The following is an 18,776-nucleotide window of genomic DNA, read 5'->3' as shown; positions in this document are numbered from 1 at the left end:
GAAAATAATGCTCATAAGCACCAAAAAATCGCCATATATACCATTTTTTTCTGAGAGTGCCGGCAGTGTTTGATTAGTCCAACGTTTTACTCGAATGTTGGACTCAAACATTTGACCCGATAAATCGACAAATGTTGTGACGAATGTGCTGCTACACGTTGAAGTGAATGTTCGATTCAATCTAATCGGTCCAAACAATCGGCTAGTATTTGGATCGAATGTTTATTGTTTTTATTTACCATCAAAAACGTTAGGAAACTTGATGACGATGCGAATATTGAAATTGCTGCCGTAGCAATTGTACTGATATCGGGCTGTAAATTAAAAATGCTTTAAATAAACATTATTAAACTGCAATAATTTGCCGAATATTTTGAATTTTATGAATCAATTTCATAGTTCCCTCATCTAAAACTTGTAAACAAACCAATCTGTCAAAGATATATTCGGACGAATCGTGTAGCAGTGTATCGAATGTCATCGAGTTTCGAATCAACGAATGACAAAAATCCTTTGACTCGTGCCACTCGCGTTGGAAGATAATTCACAACGAACGGATTACCTTTCAACGCGAATATTCGACACTCGACATTGGAGGTTCGTAGCTCGTCAGTAGCTACACGATGCGTCGAATCATCGAGCGTTCAGCATTCGAGGGTGTTCGTAGCCAGGGGTTAGACATCAATTGAATATAGGCTACCCAAATTCGTTTATTAACATATCATTTACGAGGATTGAAATCGAAAAATGCGCTGCTTTATTCTAACTGCATGAGCGATTTTTATATTTCAGTTTCACATGGAGGTGTTCACATTTAACATGGAGTTTAAAGTTAGCCACTATTCGACTATATAACCGGACCGAGTTGTAAACAACAATTGATTGAATTGATAATTGATTGAATCAAAATGTCAGTGAACCGCAGCAATATTGGGTACACTGGCAATATGAGCGACTTGACGTTTTAGTCGTACCCCTGTTCGTAGCATCGTGTAGCGCTGGCTTTAGTCGAATGATTACCGGACATCGCTATGTGCACAAGCTAGTTTGTTTTGTTTAGTCCAAAAATATAAAAACATTTCCGTCGTTACCTGGACCAAGACGGGTCTATGGTACTAGGTGAGGCCGTTTCGTCACTAAGTTGGTTAGGGGAGCGGTATATGAAAACAGTACGGAAGAAAGCAGAAGGGGAATTATTTGCTTGTAGCGTGAAAGAGACAGACTGATCACGAGCGAGCTTCGCCACTAGCGTATTGTGTATTGTTTACAAACAAAACACAGTAGACTTCCAAGATGGCTGAAGAGTCGTTTTAGCAAGTTGGCCCACCTTAGGATATACTTCTAGGCGCCTTGACCTGGACATTAGATTTGATTTCATCCGAAGAAATAAAATTTCACTAGGACAGTGAGATGGCGTTTGTTAGTAACAACCTGTAAGTATATTTAGAAAATGTTCAGGAAGACGCACCATCGCGAACCTAGACTGACTTACAATTAAGGCGACATGATCTACTTGCATTCTATTCCTGCTGATATACATCAGAATGCTACAGTTCATTGAGCTAACATTGAAGAAATATACTGAAGAGCAAGAGATCGTGAGCTAACTAGAAGACATGACCCTCGTCGGATCGTTGGAGAGATACTTGAAATCAATGTGGCCCAATACGCTAAAAATCTGTGTAAAGCAGAAGTATTTCAATCCGGAATACCATCACGAATATGGGTGCTACCTTTTTTTTAAAACGACATCCTATCTTCTCGAAGCGAATGCAAATGCTGTATTCAAAAGGCGTTGGACGAACTGATAGTGGCTGGATGAACTCGGCGGCATTCTACGAGTACATGACCAACGTATTCTATCCTTGGTTGCTCGGATAGAATACGTTGGTCATGTACTTGTAGAATGCCGCCGAGTTCATCCAGCCACTATCAGTTCGTCCAACGACTTTTGAATACAGCATTTGTCACATGTTGAGCTTCTGGTCGTTGTTTTTGTCGATGGGCATCGCTCTCGTGTGACTTACGGCAAGATTCAATTCTGTAAACATCGCGCCAGCCTGTCTGCCTTTAAACCCTGATTATTTCATTCAGTGACTAGGCGTTTCATTTTTCATACCAATGAAAGCTGCCTGGGATACCATACTCGTTAAATGGCGTTTTGAAAACGGGGATGCAATGATTTCAAAACGAGATTTTCCACCACTTTTCCAATGCCTTAGAGTAATTGGAAAAAGTAAACCAAATAATAATATTCCTGCACATTTGTGCTATTCGGAATTTGAGTCAGTGACGAAAGTGGTGTTCGGAATTTGAGTCAAATATAATTCAAACTATTGTTAATTCCCTGCCATGGACGGAATTTGCAATTTATTGTTATTGTGTTTAAGTGGAGAGAAGACTGTTACATTCAAAAATCAAATTATTCACGCGAAAAGGTACCATTTTCAGTAATTAAACACTATTTAATGGTCAACAATCTTATTATTTCCGAATTTGGTACTTTGATCAATTTCAACCATATTTTATTTACAATCGATCAAATATTTGCAATTCGTAATCATATTGGAGATGTATTAAATAACATAACATTCAACCACCATTCATATCAACAGTTACCAGTGCAGCTTTTGCTCCAATATATGCAATGAGGAATTCCATCACGTGCTGGTCCCTCCTAACCAAGAGCAGAAGCTAAAAACCATCCTGCAAAAGTTGAGTAGTTCCACATCCCAGTTGAGTAGTTATCCTACATGCGACAAATGTCGTCAAGAACTCATAACCGTCCACAACATTTCCGAGAGCTGCTTCCAAATTTTGCCCAGCGTCGCCGAACCGGCTGACATCAAGATAGAGGCAGAGTTAATGATTGATGACCACGAGCTGCCGGATAATGGAAATATTTTCGAGAGAGACTCAATGGTGGACCATGGGCCGATCGAATTCGAAGACAAAGTACATATCAAAAAAGAAAGCGAAGAGGTTTTCTTCCGCAAGGAAATAGACGAAGAAGTCGACAAAACATCAATAAATTCGGTGGATAGAACAGAGAGTGATTTGGATGCTCTGCAGAAGGGAGTTCACTCATCTTCAGTTCGCCATAAACGTAAGAATGAATCTATTTCAGCAGAGAAATCGTTTGAATGTGAGAAATGCGAAAAAACATTTGTCACAAACTACAGACTAAAAGTGCACATTCGAACTCATACGGGTTGGTAAAAAAAAAGTTCTATTCAACAAACTATTCGGCAAAGTCATTTATTTGCAGGTGAACGCCCTTATTCTTGTGTACATTGTTCGAAAGCGTTTGTGGATGCTACAGTGCTCCAGCAGCACATTCGTACTCACTCGGGTTAGTGGGATATGTTTAATGCTACAATGAACCATTCAGCAGAGTCATTCCTTTGCAGACGAACGTCCTTATTCTTGTTCAGATTGTCCGAAAGCGTTTAAGCAACTTTCAACCCTCCGACAGCACAAGCGAGCTCATACGGGTTAGTAGAGAATGTTTTACTAGAAAAAACCCGTCAACAGGCAATTCCTTTGCAGATGAACGTTCTTATTTTTGCCCACATTGCCCGAAAACATATAAGCGATCTTCAGCGCTACACCAGCACATTCGAACTCATACCGGTAAACGAAGCACACGTAATTTGGATGATTCACACAAGGAATTCACGGACGAAGGTTCTACGAAAGACCAAATATGTAACCGTAAAATATATATATTTGGTGTTGTATTATCTAAACATTGACTGCTGATCTATTTAAGGGGAAAATCCGTATGGATGTGAAAAATGTGAAAAATCATTTGTCTCGAAATACAGACTAAGAGTGCACATTCGAACTCATACGGGTTGGTTGAAAAAAGTTCTATTCAATGAACAATTCAGCAGGATAATTTCTTTGCAGGTGAACGTCCTCTTTCTTGTCCACATTGTTCGAAAGCGTTTAAGGATCCTACAACGCTTCAACAGCACATTCGAACTCATACGGGTTGGTAGGATATGTTTCACTACAATGAACCATTCAGCAGAGTCATTCCTTTACAGGCGAACGTCCCTACTCTTGTCCACATTGTCCGAATGCGTTTAAGCAAGCTTCAACGCTCCAACAGCACATCCGAACTCACACGGGTTAGTAAAGAATGTTTACTATAATAAATCGTACATCAGGGTCATTCTTTTGCAGGAGATCGTCCCTATCCCTGTTCGCATTGTCCGAGGGCGTTTAAGAATCGTAAAAACCTTCAACAACACATTCGAACTCATACGGGTTAGTAATGAATGTTTTAATACAATATGAACCACTCAACAGAGCCGTTCCTTCGCAGGTGAACTTCCTCTTTCTTGTCCACATTGTTCGAAAGCGTTTTTACAACATAAATCACTCAAACTTCATATGCGAACACATACGGGTTGGTAGCGAATGTTTTACCGTAATGAACCTTTCAGCAGGATCATTCCTTTGTAGGTGAACGTCCCTATGCTTGTCCACATTGTCCCAGAACGTTTGCAAACACTACAGCATTGCATAGGCACAATCGGATACACACCAAAGAGAAGCCACACGTTTCCGAGTAGTGTAAGCGAGGTTTTGCCCAGTCCTTCAACCTTACCATGCATCTCCCTCGTCAGCACATCCAGATCAAATAGTGAACACAATCATGTTCGATAAAGACACATGATTCAGGGCAGGAATCATAGGTATTACGGACGGGGACAACGAAATAATAACAAAATAAAAGGTGTACGCGTTTTCTTCTGGCAGTGATTGACGAACATTGACGTGTGCTCTTCAGTTCTCACAACGAGGTCCGCTTGAAAATACAGGAGTTTTAAATGCGATTCATCTACAACATCGACGTTACATTCATGTCACGTCACCCAACGATACGTCAATTACTACGTCAAACATTCACATAAAGGGTGTGTCACATCAAATTGCATCACGGAAAAAACGCTGTAGAAATTCGCCCAGTAGACCGATCCTTTTGAAAATTTTAGACAGTAAAATAAAAACTGTTAAACAACTTTTGGCATTTTCTTTTTATTCATACTTCGAGCCCAAGCCCGTATTCTCGCACCTTCCTCTTTACCCCGTCCATAAGGTTCTGTACAACGTCAGGTTGTAGTTTTTTTGAACAGAAATCCATTTTCTCTTGAAGTCCGCCTCCGATTTGACAACTTTTGGGTTCTTCCGGAGGGCCTGCTTCATAATCGCCCAATATTTCTCTATTGGGCGAAGCTCCGGCGCGTTGGGCGGGTTCATTTCCTTTGGCACGAAGGTGACCCCGTTGGCTTCGTACCACTCCAACACGTCCTTTGAATAGTGGCACGAAGCGAGATCCGGCCAGAAGATGGTCGGGCCCTCGTGCTGCTTCAATAGTGGTAGTAAGCGCTTCTGTAGGCACTCATTAAGGTAAACCTGCCCGTTTACCGTGCCGGACATCACGAAGGGGGCGCTCCGCTTTCCGCAAGAGCAGATCGCTTGCCACACCATGTACTTTTTGGCAAACTTGGATAGTTTCTGCTTGCGAATCTCCTCCGGAACGCTGAATTTGTCCTCTGCGGAGAAGAACAACAGGCCCGGCAGCTGACGAAAGTCCGCTTTGACGTAGGTTTTGTCGTCCATTACCAGGCAGTGCAGCTTCGTCAGCATTTCGGTGTACAGCTTCCGGGCTCGCGTCTTCCCCACCATGTTTTGCCTTTCGTCGCGGTTAGGAGCCTTCTGAACCTTGTATGTACGCAGGCCCTCCCGCTGCTTGGTCCGCTGGACGAATGAACTTGACAAATTCAGCTTATTGGCGACATCCCGGACCAAACTTCTCGGATCACGTCTAAACTGCTTAACTACGCGCTTGTGATCTTTTTCACTGACGGAGCATCCATTTTTGCCGTTCTTCACCTTCCGGTCGATGGTTAGGTTCTCGAAGTATCGTTTTAGTACTCTGCTGACCCTGGATTGGACGATTCCCAGCATCTTACCGATGTCCCGATGTGACAACTCCGGATTCTCGAAATGAGTGCGCAGGATTAATGCACGACGCTCTTTTTCGTTCGACGACATTTTTCCAAATTTACGAAAAATTGACAGTGAAGCATGGCCAACGTGATCTATACACTCTTATCTGATTATAAGCGAAAGCTGAAGATATAATTCCTAAAAATTAAATCTCTACAGTGTTTTTTCCGTGATGCAATTTGATGTGACACACCCTTTACACCGGCAACGTAACGATCCGTTAGAGCATACATTCAACCAGGGCTCGACAGAGTCATATTCAACTGAGGATAGTCAGCGGACTATGAAGAAAGGCGCCGTCGTAGTCAGCAAGGCGCCGTCGTAGTCAGCAAGGCGCGTAGAAGTATATCCTAAGGTTGGCCAACTTACTAAAACCACTCTTCAGCCATCTTGGAAGTCTACTGTGTTTTGTTTGTAAACAAAACACAATACGCTTGTGCCTAAGCTCGCTCGTGATCAGTCTGTCTCTTTCACGCTTCAAGGAAATAATTTCCCTTCTGCTTTCTTCCGTACTGTTTTCATATACCGCTCCCCTAACCAACTTAGTGACGAAACGGCCTCACCTAGTACCATAGACCCGTCTTGCGTATTGTGTTTTGTTTACAAACAAAACACAGTAGACTTCCAAGATGGCTGAAGAGTGATTTTAGCAAGTTGGCCCACCTTAGGATATACTTCTACGCGCCTTGGTAGTCAGTTGGAAACGGGGCTCTGGCAACCCTATCCAAAACAATGCGAATTGAGCGTAGGCAGCATAAAGCAGGGCTCGCGCTCAGGGGGCTCACGTATTTTTTACTGTTTGGAGTCATATAGGTTAATATTTGATTACGTTGGATAGTTTCCTTTGGCAAGTGATGTTTGGATACCCATCTGGAAGCATTGTTGGCAATATGCAGTTGAGATCACTGCTGCAGGATCGCGTGGAGCACTTCATTTTTAATTTCAAGTTATGATTTCTATCAGGACTCTGCATAGCCATAGTCAACTGAGGATAATCAGCTGACTAACTGACTGACTATATCCATAGTCAGTTAGTAATGACTTTTGGCTTCTTCACGCAGTTTCTCCGTCAAAACGAACAGTCAGTCGGGCGTTTAGTCGCTATCTCCCTCTACCGACTCGACTATATCATTTCACTGAACGACTACGTTCCTCTCTTTCTCTCTCTCCCTTGTACATGTGCATGCATCGATGTTTGAGTTCAACGATGTTTAACATACGCTACAGGTGAGCTAGATTCTTTTTGTATCGTACACGAAAATTACTCACACGTATAAAATAACGTGCAGTGTGTGTGCGCTATTTCGCACGCCTAATACTAGCTAATACTAACGCGAGGACCTTTATAGCATACCTGATAAATGTCTAAGTTCGTTGGTTTGAGTTCACGATGGGTAGACAATCAACCTTCCATTGATGGGGTAACTTCTTTTTTGCATCAGAAATCATGTTTTCGTTCCTCTTTATATGGACGTAAAAATAAGATTGCGTACGCGGGTATGAATTAGTGTAAGGGGAAATGGAAGTGTGGATTGAAGTCAGTTGAATGAAGAGGCAGATTTGCATTCATGAGTCGAGTCAGTTAAAATAACCAGTGACTGAACTAGTTCACCAGTCATCCTCGCTAGTCAACACTAGTCAATTCATTTTCTAGTCAAGTCACTTTCTGTTGTGGGCGACTGCCGAAGCAGTTCTAGTCGAAGCGAAGCTGCTGAGAGTAGAGTCGGTCCTCATTTTTCACCTTCGAAGATTTCGGGCCCTGATTTCTATGCTCATGATTTTTTATGCTGGCTCCAAAGGATGGCCGCATAGGACCCTCCTGGATGGAAATGAGTTTTTGTTTCTTCCAGCAGTTTCTTCGTCAACAATTCTCTATCAGATTAATCGGCTCTAAGGCAGTTTTAAATTGATAAAATTTGTATGATTTTTTTTTCTTGGCGTTATTTACTTACTAGAAGTACATGGAAACTTCGATATAACGTACCCTGATTCCGGATTCTAAATGAATCAAATTTTAATCAACATCATGAAACATCATGAAGAAGGTTGATTTCGTCTGCTAGTTGAATTTATCCATTAACCTTACTCAAACAGTAACAAAAAAAAATATAAGCTACGTTTCTGAGTTCTTCATTATGCTTCGATATAACGTACAATTTTGAAAGTAAAATGTACGCTATATCGAAGTTACCCTGTACATTGCTGAGACACTAATTTAAACTATTTTCTATGAATTTTCAGATACTCTCATCAAAACTTACCATTACAATGTTAAATTACCTTCAGACACAATTTTTGTATGATATTTTTTCACTACTTGCAAGCAAAAGTGTTTTTCATTTACATAGAGTACTAATTTGATTTGGGAAATATAATTTTCATTCATAATTTTTATTTTAAATGTGTGTTCATTTATTCTGCAAACCAATATTGTCATGCCTATGTCACAGAGGCTCGAGATCACGCTCGGATGCTTCCTTGTATTTTCCATGGATTTGCTAATTGATGGATTTTCTCCGTTTTCGATCAACTTTCTTATAAACATATTTAACATCTCCGCTGAGCATTCAGATACCCGGGAATCATATCTGAGGGTTGATTGGTCTTTCTGGCTGAATAAGGCCTCGATTTTATCATAATCAACTGCTTTTTTGGCGGAACTAATCACCGATTAGGCAAGGCGCAAATTGAGACGCATATAGCGCGAGTAACTTGGCGCGATATAGCGCCTGTTTTTGTGGCTAATGGAAACAGATAGAACGGCGCAAATTGGCCAGATGACGCGAGATTGTGGAGCGCTCGTGAGACACGACTCGCGCGACGCTGTGGCTGAACCACAGTTTCTCGTGCTGGTCATGCCGGTTGTGGTAGTTGTGTTGGTGAACAATCATATAGCGCCGTGGGTTTGACACTGTATGGCTGACCAGTACAGCCAGGGTGATTGTGTTAGTAAATAAATATATCGCACAACTCTGTGTTAATCAGTCATTGTATGCGAGTGGCATGTTATTTACACCAAACTGCGACTCAATATGCGCTCCACCACGCTACGTTTGTGGCACGTATGAGTCGTGTTGGTAGTCTCGCGTTCGCTTACGAGCAGTGTTTGCCAAATGATCCACTCATTGAAAAAATCGCTTTCGTTCGTTCAAATATGATCTTTCAGGAAACATTTCCCCCAGCGGTATTCTATTGTTGTTATGTGCTGCAAATCACGACACAAAAGAGAACGAGACAACTCTGCATCGTCTCGCACTTCATTGCACACCAGCATGCAAGCAAAGCTATCATATACGCTTTCGGTGCAGAAAGCTTATTTTCTTCTTTGCCTCTAACATATGCATACCGACCCCTCCATGCATCATGAAACAGCAGGATCGTACGGACAACGCAAAGCGAAAGATTCATATTCAGCTAATGTAGCAGATCCTGATCTCAGAGAGTGCAAACTATATGATTATTTAGCTCGATAGAGGCTAAGGGAAGGGTAGTCAGATTATATTTTCCATTTTTAACGCCTCTATCCCTTGAAATGTGTATATTCATATAGACCGCATAGTTTTACTAGCAACACCACTCTCTTTCCCCATTTGTTGCTCTCCGCAAATGGTGACCGAATGATGACGTAATTTTTCTTGTATCATTTATTGCTTTGCACTTGCCTGTGCAGTGGGTTTCGCTATAGTAGAGCGGGACGATATATGCGGTTCAAACTTGTATGCAGGCTTCGAAAATGGTATGCGATGTTTGATACAGATCGGATATGCAATCAACAGTCTTCGTTCCTCTTTCAGTTTAATCACTAAATATTACACAAGTGATTACTGACATTCATACAAGTATCTGAATGATCCTCTCATATTTGGTTATATGTTCGTGAGAGTTTTCTTGCATGACACATTGTGTATCATTCGATTTTGATCGAAATCCAAACACTGCTTACGAGCGCTATACGCTTCTCAATTTGCGCCTAGCCTTAAGGATATTTGACTGACTGATGATGAATTACAAAGGTTTTAAATTTTTCAGTTCATTCGCCTCTAATTAAGAATATCTGCACACGAATGCTCATTATAGTGTACTTCTTTATGAGACCCACATTCCAGGGAAAAAATCACAAAGCCTAAATGGGAACACACTTCACCTAATCCGGCTATACAATCGTAATGTGCAATTTGAAATGTTTCTGTGAAACTTTTTGAATAATCAATCTGCTTCCATTGATATGGATCATAACCATAACAGAAATTTCTATTTTTTTCCGTGTATATGGCTTTGACGCTGAAACTAAATATTTTTATGTAAAGAAACATATCCACATATTATTAATATAGAGTAATATCGCTAAAATAATTATTTAAACCAAATTCAATCATGTCGATCCATATAAATCGCACGCTGCAAGCGCCCTATTGAAGTGACTCCTCCCAAAATAAGTTCGTTTCTGTCTCATGCATCGCGTATGCATGTATCGATGCTCAATGTGGTTTGACATATACTACAGGTGAACTAGATTTTTTTGTATCGTACACAAAAATTACTCACACATATAAAATGTAGTGATTAAACATATAAAATAAAGCGTGCAGTGTTGTGTTCAGAAACACTGTCATATTTGTGAATTTTGTTGATATAAACCCGTTTTTCTGTACGTTTACGTTTCACAAAGTTGAACTCGGAGACAAAGTGAACTAAAATTTGGTTAAAAATTCCTCCCAAACTGCACGATATTTGGCAGTGCGAACCCAACAGCTATCGGGTTGAACCTAGTGCGAAACTGGGTCGAAACTGAGTGAACAAAGAAAACCTTTTGACAGCAGTTAGGTTGGAACAGGGTCGAACCTAGGTTAAAACTGAACAAAAACGAATTCGCTATTAGTAACGTCAATTAGAATAACCGGAGGCGATCTGGCGTAGTGGTAACATCCATGCCTTTCACGCTAAAGGTCACGAGTTCAATTCTCATTCCCGACATTCTTCCAAAAATGGAAGTAAAAGTGACGAACCAGCCAAATGAGATGAAAATCACTATAATACAGATAAAAAAAAAGACGGGTGGGTAATGTCGGGGACATAACCGGAGTGACGTAGGACTATACAAAGGGGACAGCTTTTGTTAAATATATATTTTAAATATATTTTCTTCTCCTACGTGAATACCTACCTATCTACCTGAAAAATGGATTAGTTTACTGTTTACTCTTTATGAATATGTTGATGGTTCTGAAAAGAACCTTTGGTGTTGTGTTTTTGTTATCACTCGATATTCCCATCTTGTTAAACCATCGGTTAAACCTTCCTGTTTAACTATTGCGTTTGCCACTCGCCACAGCTTTCACAGTTGGAAAATTTCTTACCATCCAGCTTGTGACATATTTTACAGTAAATTACATTCAATGGCACGTCGCATTACCACCACTCAGTATCGGATTGGAGGTAATTTTAACCTGTAACTGAACATTTGCGATGACAGTGGTACAGTGTCGACTTTCAATGTGGGGTTATAATTTGGACCCCGAACTCTATGTTTACAAAAATGGCCAATTAAATATGTCGCATTACAGGTCCGTCCAATTAGCTAAATGTCGAGATAAGTGTAAATTACTGTACTTTCAATCTAGAAGCAATTTAAGAATTGGTGAAAATCAATAAGCTCAGAGCAACTCCCAAGTTCACATACTCATCATATCCTGGCAAACAAATTATGAAAAAATCAATTTGTGTTTTATTATTATTTTGTATATTGTTTTAGAAAGCATTGAACTGTATTTCCTAAACTCTTTTTTGGAAGGTTTAATGGCCCTGAAAAGCGCCTTGTTTTATGGAATGGTTCCAATTTAGAAAACTTAGTACACGTGGTTTTGAAAAAAAACCATTTCGAACGCCCTCGATGCCGCCTTGTTCTGGATTTGCCACCAAAGCAGTTTGTATAAAGAACAAACCTTTTTCTTCTGCTACCTGATGCCGTTTTGCGATTGCGTTTGCCACTCGCCACTCGCTGCAACTGCCTGTTGTCTTGATGTCCACCGAACCGAATGTGTTCTGTTCCAAATGCGGGTTTTCTTATCGTCGCGAGCAGCTTTGCCAGCTAACTCGATCTCTTCGGCGGCCGAAACTATATAACGCCGGCTAGGTGGACTGGTGCACTGGTACTAACGCGCTCGGCCTAGCTACCCTTGCGGGGAACTCCAGATCAACACGGTTCGAGCGGGATTTTGCCTTTCCCTTTACTTTTCCTCCTTTACCATGTCCAGACATAGCTGCTTGGGTTGGTTTGTTGATGTGTTGTGATGCGAACCGATGTGGTGTACGGTTTGAATGAGAATGATCGTTACGGTAGGTAGGTAGGTATTGTATTATAGAGACTTTAAACTTTTGCAGTTCATTCGTCTCTAGCCTTGAGAAAGGCCCTTTGAAAACTCTACTCTACTCTACTCCAGCGCCACCACCTCCGCCCTCTTGCCTTGAGAAAGGCACTCGATCCCTCGCCGTCCAGCTCGTCCAGCAACGATGTTGTCCAGTCGGTGTCCACACAAAGAATGATCGTTACGGCAGCGGAGCGGGGATTTTTAAGCTGACTGGCTGGCTCGAGAATTACGCATGTGTGAGACTGCGACCAATGTTTCGTTCATTTTTTTCTTTTTCCTTTCCAATCGTGCTTCATTCTATTTCGCTGCTGCTCTGGTTGCCCGTTTTGGTCGGTACGATTTGAGGAGCACAAAATGGACCAGTCAAAAATGGGCACATAGTGCATTTTGACAATGCTTGATATTTCACAATTATTCAATTATTTATCTCAAGAAAATTGAAATGTTATTCGTTATGATAGATGCGTAGATATATTTCCTATCAATGGATGCAAAACCCTTTGCGATCTATTGAGAAATGCTCGAGTTATAAGCGTTCCAAATCTTGCATTTTTTTCCTACTTGTTCAGTGCCTAGATTTCCATTTCACCCCCTATATCTTCCGGTTAGACGTAGTCCTACGTCAAAATAGAATAACCATTGACCGGGAACGGGAACGGGAACGACCGGCAGGATTTGTAGAAAAGAATAATTGACATAGCGGACGGTTCGTTTGGTTTGTGTATCGGTTTTTGTTTCGATTTTGGTTGCATTTTTGATGCCAACACATATCTCTTAGTTCCAAATTTCGAAGTCAAAATCATTCGCAACTAGCTTGGAAAAACAGTCTATATAGTATTATTGTTAAATAAGGGTCTTGAGCATTCACTAATATAATTCAATGATTTTCATTATTTTGACGTAGGACTACGTCTTACATTAAAGGTGCCAAATCAGAAAACAGGTCACGTTTTTCATGAAATAAAGTTAACGTTAATAACTATTTTTGCTGCGAACGGATTTTTTATCCAGATTTGCGGAAATTTTCTAAGATTTGTTTGATATGCTATACATTACAATCCCATAGTCTGTATATGGTTCAAATTGATGAAAATTGGAAGCATTCCCATTTCCTTACACATTTGTTCTGTCCATTTGTGTGCTTTCCCGAACAGAGCTGTCAATAACGGGCTTATACAGCCGCTAGAATAAAAAAACGAAGCGAAGAGAGAATATTTGCGAAGTAAACTCCACCCTTGCATAGCAAGTAAGCTGTCGCTAGCGTATAAGTATTGCATCTGCTCCCGTCCTCATTTTCCTCAGAAAATTCTCAGAATCTTTCTGTGTCCGAAACAATAAACGCCGCTTGTTCTGCTTGTTTTGTGTTCTATGTTTCACGTCGAGCTAGCGAATATTTCACTTGAAGTGCATCTGGCATTGCAATTAACACAACCATCCGAGCCATGGCAAAGCAGGCGAAAAAAGACGGGTGGGTAATGTCGGGGACATAACCGGAGTGACGTAGGACTATACAAAGGGGACAGCTTTTGTTAAATATATATTTTAAATATATTGTTTTATTTTCTTCTCCTACGTGAATACCTACCTATCTACCTGAAAAATGGATTAGTTTACTATTTACTCTTTATGAATATGTTGATGGTTCTGAAAAGAACCTTTGGTGTTGTGTTTTTGTTATCACTCGATATTCCCATCTTGTTCGGTTAAACCTTCCTGTTTAGCTATTGCGTTTGCCACTCGCCACAGCTTTCACAAAAAATGGAAAATTTCTTCCCATCCAGCTTGTGACATGTTGTTCAGTAAATTACATTTAATGCGACGTGCCGGAGAAACACTTTGCCACTCACTGAAACTAATTGTTGCTTTGATGAGCGCTGAACCTCAAGCTGCTCTGTTCTTGATGAGGGTTTTCTGATTGTCGTGAGCAGCTTTGCAAGCCAACTCGAGCACTCCGACGGCCGAAACTCTATAATCGCTGTTAGGTATACTGGTGCTCCGGCACCAATCCGTTCGGCCTAGTTACCCTTGCGGAGCAATCAGTGAATGCGACCAACAGGGAACTGAAGACTTGCACGGTTCGAGTGAGACTTTGCCCTTCACCTTAACTTGTCTTCCTTTGTTACGTCCACGATGCCGATGCCGTACAACCACACGGGTTTACGGTTTGAAAGAAAATAAGATATTTTTTTGAGGTCCGCGTGTTTTATACTCTTGCGGTACACACTCACAGGATAGAGACAAATCGGCAGACTCAGCCAGAGGGGCGAGTCCAACGAGACGAACGAATGAGCGTTAAAAGGGAGCGATGGCAAAAAAATACATGCATTACGATTTGTTCGCTCGTTGGATTCACATGCAGGCTAAAAAGGGTTCAGGATCACAAAATTATCTTCAATCTAAAGAGTTTATTGTTTTGTTATCACTCGATATACCCATCTTGTTCGGCTAAACCTTTCTGTTTAGCGATTGCATTTGCCACTCGCCACAGCTTTCACAGTTGGAAAATTCTTCCCATCCAGCTTGTGACATATTTTACAGTAAATTACATTCAATGGCACGTCGCATTACCACCACTCAGTGTCGGATTGGAGGTAATTTTAACCTGTAATTGAACATTTGCGATGACAGTGGTTCAGTGTCGACTTTCAATGTGGGGTCATAATTTGGACCCCGAACTCTATGTTTACAAAAATGTCCAAAATGTAATGCGACATATTTGCATTACAGGTCCGTCCAATTAGCTAAATGTCGAGATAAGTGTAAATTACTGTACTTTCAATCTAGAAGCAATTTAAGAATTGGTGAAAATCAATAAGCTCAGAACAACTTCCAAATTCACATACTCATCATATCCTGGCAAACAAATTATGAAAAAAACAATTTGTGTTTTATTATTATTTTGGATATTGTTTAAGAAAGCATTGAACTGTATTTCCTAAACTCTTTTTTGGAAGGTTTAATGGCCCTGAAAAGCGCCTTGTTTTATGGAATGGTTCCAATTTAGAAAACTTAGTACTCGTGGTTTTGAAAAAAAAACCATTTCGAACGCCCTCGATGCCGCCTTGTTCTGGATTTGCCACCAAAGCAGTTTGTATAAAGAACAAACTTTTTTCTTCTGGTACCTGATGCCGTTTTGCGATTGCGTTTGCCACTCGCCACTCGCTGCAACTGCCTGTTGTCTTTATGTCCACCGAACCGAATGTGTTCTGTTCCGAATGCGGGTTTTCTTATCGTCGCGAGCAGCTTTGCCAGCTAACTCGATCACTTCGGCGGCCGAAACTATATAACGCCGGCTAGGTGGACTGGTGCACTGGTACTAACGCGCTCGGCCTAGCTACCCTTGCGGGGAACTCCAGATCAACACGGTTCGAGCGGGATTTTGCCTTTCCCTTCACTTTTCCTCCTTTACCATGTCCAAACATGGCTGCTTGGGTTGGTTTGTTGATGTGTTGTGATGCGAACCGATGTGGTGTACGGTTTGAATGAGAATGATCGTTACGGAAGGAAGGAAGGAAGGTATTGTATTATAGAGACTTTAAACTTTTGCAGTTCATTCGTCTCTAGCCTTGAGAAAGGCCCTTTGAAAACTCTACTCTATTCTACTCCAGCGCTACCACCTCCGCCCTCTTGCCTTGAGAAAGGCACTCGATCCCTCGCCGTCCAGCTCGTCCAGCAACGATGTTGTCCAGTCGGTGTCCACACAAAGAATGATCGTTACGGCAGCGGAGCGGGGATTTTTAAGCTGACTGGCTGGCTCGAGAATTACGCATGTGTGAGACTGCGACCAATGTTTCGTTCATTTTTTTTCTTTTTCCTTTCCAGTCGTGCTTCATTCTATTTCGCTGCTGCTCTGGTTGCCCGTTTTGGTCGGTACGATTTGAGGAGCACAAAATGGACCAATCAAAAATGGGCACATAGTGCATTTTGACAATGATTGATATTTCACAATTATTCAATTATTTATCTCAAGAAAAATGAAATGTTATTCGTTATGATAGATGTGTAGATATATTTCCTATCAATTGATGCAAAAACCTTTGCGATCTATTGAGAAATGCTCGAGTTATAAGCGTTCCAAATCTTGCATTTTTTCCTACTTGTTCAGTGCCTAGATTTCCATTTCACCCCCTATATCTTCCGGTTAGACGTAGTCCTACGTCAAAAGAGAAGAGTGCAAATGATTATAGGTCGCTTCTAGCCATTAGTGTTTGGCTTTGTGTGTTGCTTGTTTTCGTTACACGAAACTTAGAACTTGTTCATTCCCTGTACATGTGAAAAACAAACCTTCGATACTTTTAGTTGCCATTCGTATTTGCTCTCGTGCGCATCGGCTCTGTTCTGATGCAAGAAGCTCCTAGCTTTGTTAACGATTTTGATCAAGAGTCGAGAAACGATTTTTCATAAACGGTCATTCTAACGATGTTTCATTTCTATCGCTTCAACTGTGTGCATCTGTTGGACGCGTGTTTGATGCTTGTTGAAAGGCGATGCACGGAAGATGCATCTCGGTTAATACTCAGTGAAATGCGTGCATTGATATAAAGAAACAAATTGCGACATATGACCAATTAGTGTATTGTTCTCGCAATGGCAAGAAAGAATCGTTGCTTTTCGAAATGATTCTACAGAACCACGCAAGTCATTAAACTTTTTCAGGGTCCCCGGAACTTTTTACTAAAGAGTTATTTATAATATCGGAAATGATAAACCAACAAATTAAAAAAAATTATAAGAGGTTGTGTCCAAGACACGACCGCATTGTTGACGTAGAACTACGCTGTTATTTTATTCAAGTCGCTTGTTTATAACTTCGGATATTATTTTATAATGCTGTGAAATTTTAGAAATAACTGTTTAGTAGAATGGTTTGATCGCCCTGAAATGGTATTTTAAATTGTAGAATCAGTTGTTGATAATTCATTGATGATTCATTATCGCCCTCGCAGAACAATACCCTAGTCCTATCGTATGTCACAATTTGTTTCATGTAAATGCATTGAAAAATTTACCTCGAACGCTATTCCGGTAGCCTTTTCGCAATTAACATAGACTCGGCTGCAGTCGATTATATACTTGTTGCACCAGTACCATTATTCCACATCTTATAACTACATCCATATATCTTTGGCACCGTATGGAAACAACAACAACAACAATATTCGCAAGTATCAAATATCATGCTACCTGTCATTTAGTATTGCCTCAGTGGAATCGCACCTCTAGGAATCGTTCGTACAACGTAAATCAAGCGCCAAACAAGCGTTCGTTATAGCATGCATACAGAGCCATATATTGGTGACTCAAAGCTACTAGAAATATAAACACTTCTCATCATTTTGTGCTATTCTCAAAAAACGCTTCTGTTAATATTGGCTGGCCTCGAAAAAAGTTGCGTTACTTTCTCATGCTCAAGATAAGAGCAGCTGTCATCCTTAATGGAGAAAGTTTTGCTACTGGCGAGCGAAACCAAATCACATACAAAATTCCAAAACGACATTTACTTTTATGGTGACTAAATAAACGAAATAATCTTTTTCTGTTATTCTCAACAACTTCGAAAAGAGTAGCATTGCTGAATATTTGCTTCCCCTCCTTGTTTAAATTTATCATTACGGCTGCATAATTTGCACTACCAATGCACACGGGAGCAGATACAAATGGGGCGTAGCGAAGATGCACTATTTTTACGTACGGGTTATGAAGCTCGCACGTACGCACACAGATATCCATATATCGAAGGCTTGAAGCATCTAAATATACACAAACTTATCTCCGTTTTGCTCTCTTCTCAACAGCCTTTTCTATTAATATTGCCTGTCTAGATTAGCTGTTAGCTGTTTTAGCTTAGCTGTTAGCCTTGGTGGAAAGAGTTTTGCTACCGCCATGCGAAACCAAATCACAGGCATAATTCCAGAACAATTATTTTCTTGGTGAGCCGACGATAGCCTAACTTGATGATTCCCCACACAATTGTGAAGTGTACATCTTATAATATCTGTGGTATCAAACGAGACAACGAAGTGTAAATCTCACAAATACAAGAGTAACATGTAACCGAGAGAAAATGAATAAATGAATCAGTTTAGGACAGACAAGTGAGTAGTCAACACGGGTATTTCATTTGCTGCGGATTCCGTCTTTACATTTTGGCGACGAGGTGAAAATTTATTCAGTGAGAATATATACAATTGTTCCATTGAGAATATATAGCTGCAATTGTACAGATTGATCGAAGAACCGGTGATTGAAGGAGGAAAATTGGCGTTATTTGTGAGGTGAGTTTTTTTTTCAATGCGGAAATAATAAAGCGTTCCGATGTTATCACACCTAAAAAAACAGGAAGTGGGTTATATCTATGGTATAACCGCAAGGGTGACGTAGGAC

The 18,776-nt window shown here is 40.7% G+C and overlaps 1 protein-coding gene across 3 annotated transcripts; it reads left to right on the top strand.

Annotated features, from left to right (window-relative positions):
* The first annotated feature begins 1,078 nt into the window (after positions 1-1,078).
* On the top strand, positions 1,079-5,110 carry LOC129770662 (gastrula zinc finger protein XlCGF57.1). Of its 3 annotated transcripts, XR_008742159.1 has the most exons (12): positions 1,079-1,433; positions 2,616-3,211; positions 3,269-3,352; positions 3,411-3,494; positions 3,550-3,714; positions 3,773-3,856; positions 3,913-3,996; positions 4,053-4,136; positions 4,192-4,275; positions 4,334-4,417; positions 4,474-4,706; positions 4,771-5,110. XR_008742159.1 is itself a non-coding variant. In XM_055773622.1 (11 exons), exons 1-11 carry the CDS (start codon positions 1,411-1,413, stop codon positions 4,581-4,583), a joined length of 1,482 nt encoding a protein of 493 aa, XP_055629597.1. In that variant the 5' UTR covers positions 1,080-1,410; the 3' UTR covers positions 4,584-5,106. The 3 variants fall into 3 exon arrangements, 2 of the variants coding, with proteins under 2 accessions (XP_055629597.1, XP_055629598.1); XM_055773622.1 differs by having other exon boundaries at positions 1,080-1,433; positions 4,474-5,106; XM_055773623.1 differs by having other exon boundaries at positions 1,081-1,433; positions 3,550-3,708; positions 4,474-5,105.
* The last annotated feature ends 13,666 nt before the right edge of the window (positions 5,111-18,776 follow it).

This window comes from Toxorhynchites rutilus, chromosome 2 (assembly GCF_029784135.1).
Source record: "Toxorhynchites rutilus septentrionalis strain SRP chromosome 2, ASM2978413v1, whole genome shotgun sequence".
NCBI lineage: Eukaryota > Metazoa > Arthropoda > Insecta > Diptera > Culicidae > Toxorhynchites > Toxorhynchites rutilus.
This window is presented reverse-complemented; position numbering and strand designations above follow the sequence as displayed.

Coding starts and splice junctions, on each gene's coding strand:
- LOC129770662 (XM_055773622.1), top strand. CDS start 1,411: ATGGCGTTTGTTAGTAACAACCT. Junction 3,353..3,410: donor GCACATTCGTACTCACTCGG/GTTAGTGGGATA, acceptor ATTCCTTTGCAG/ACGAACGTCCTTATTCTTGT. Junction 4,276..4,333: donor ACACATTCGAACTCATACGG/GTTAGTAATGAA, acceptor GTTCCTTCGCAG/GTGAACTTCCTCTTTCTTGT.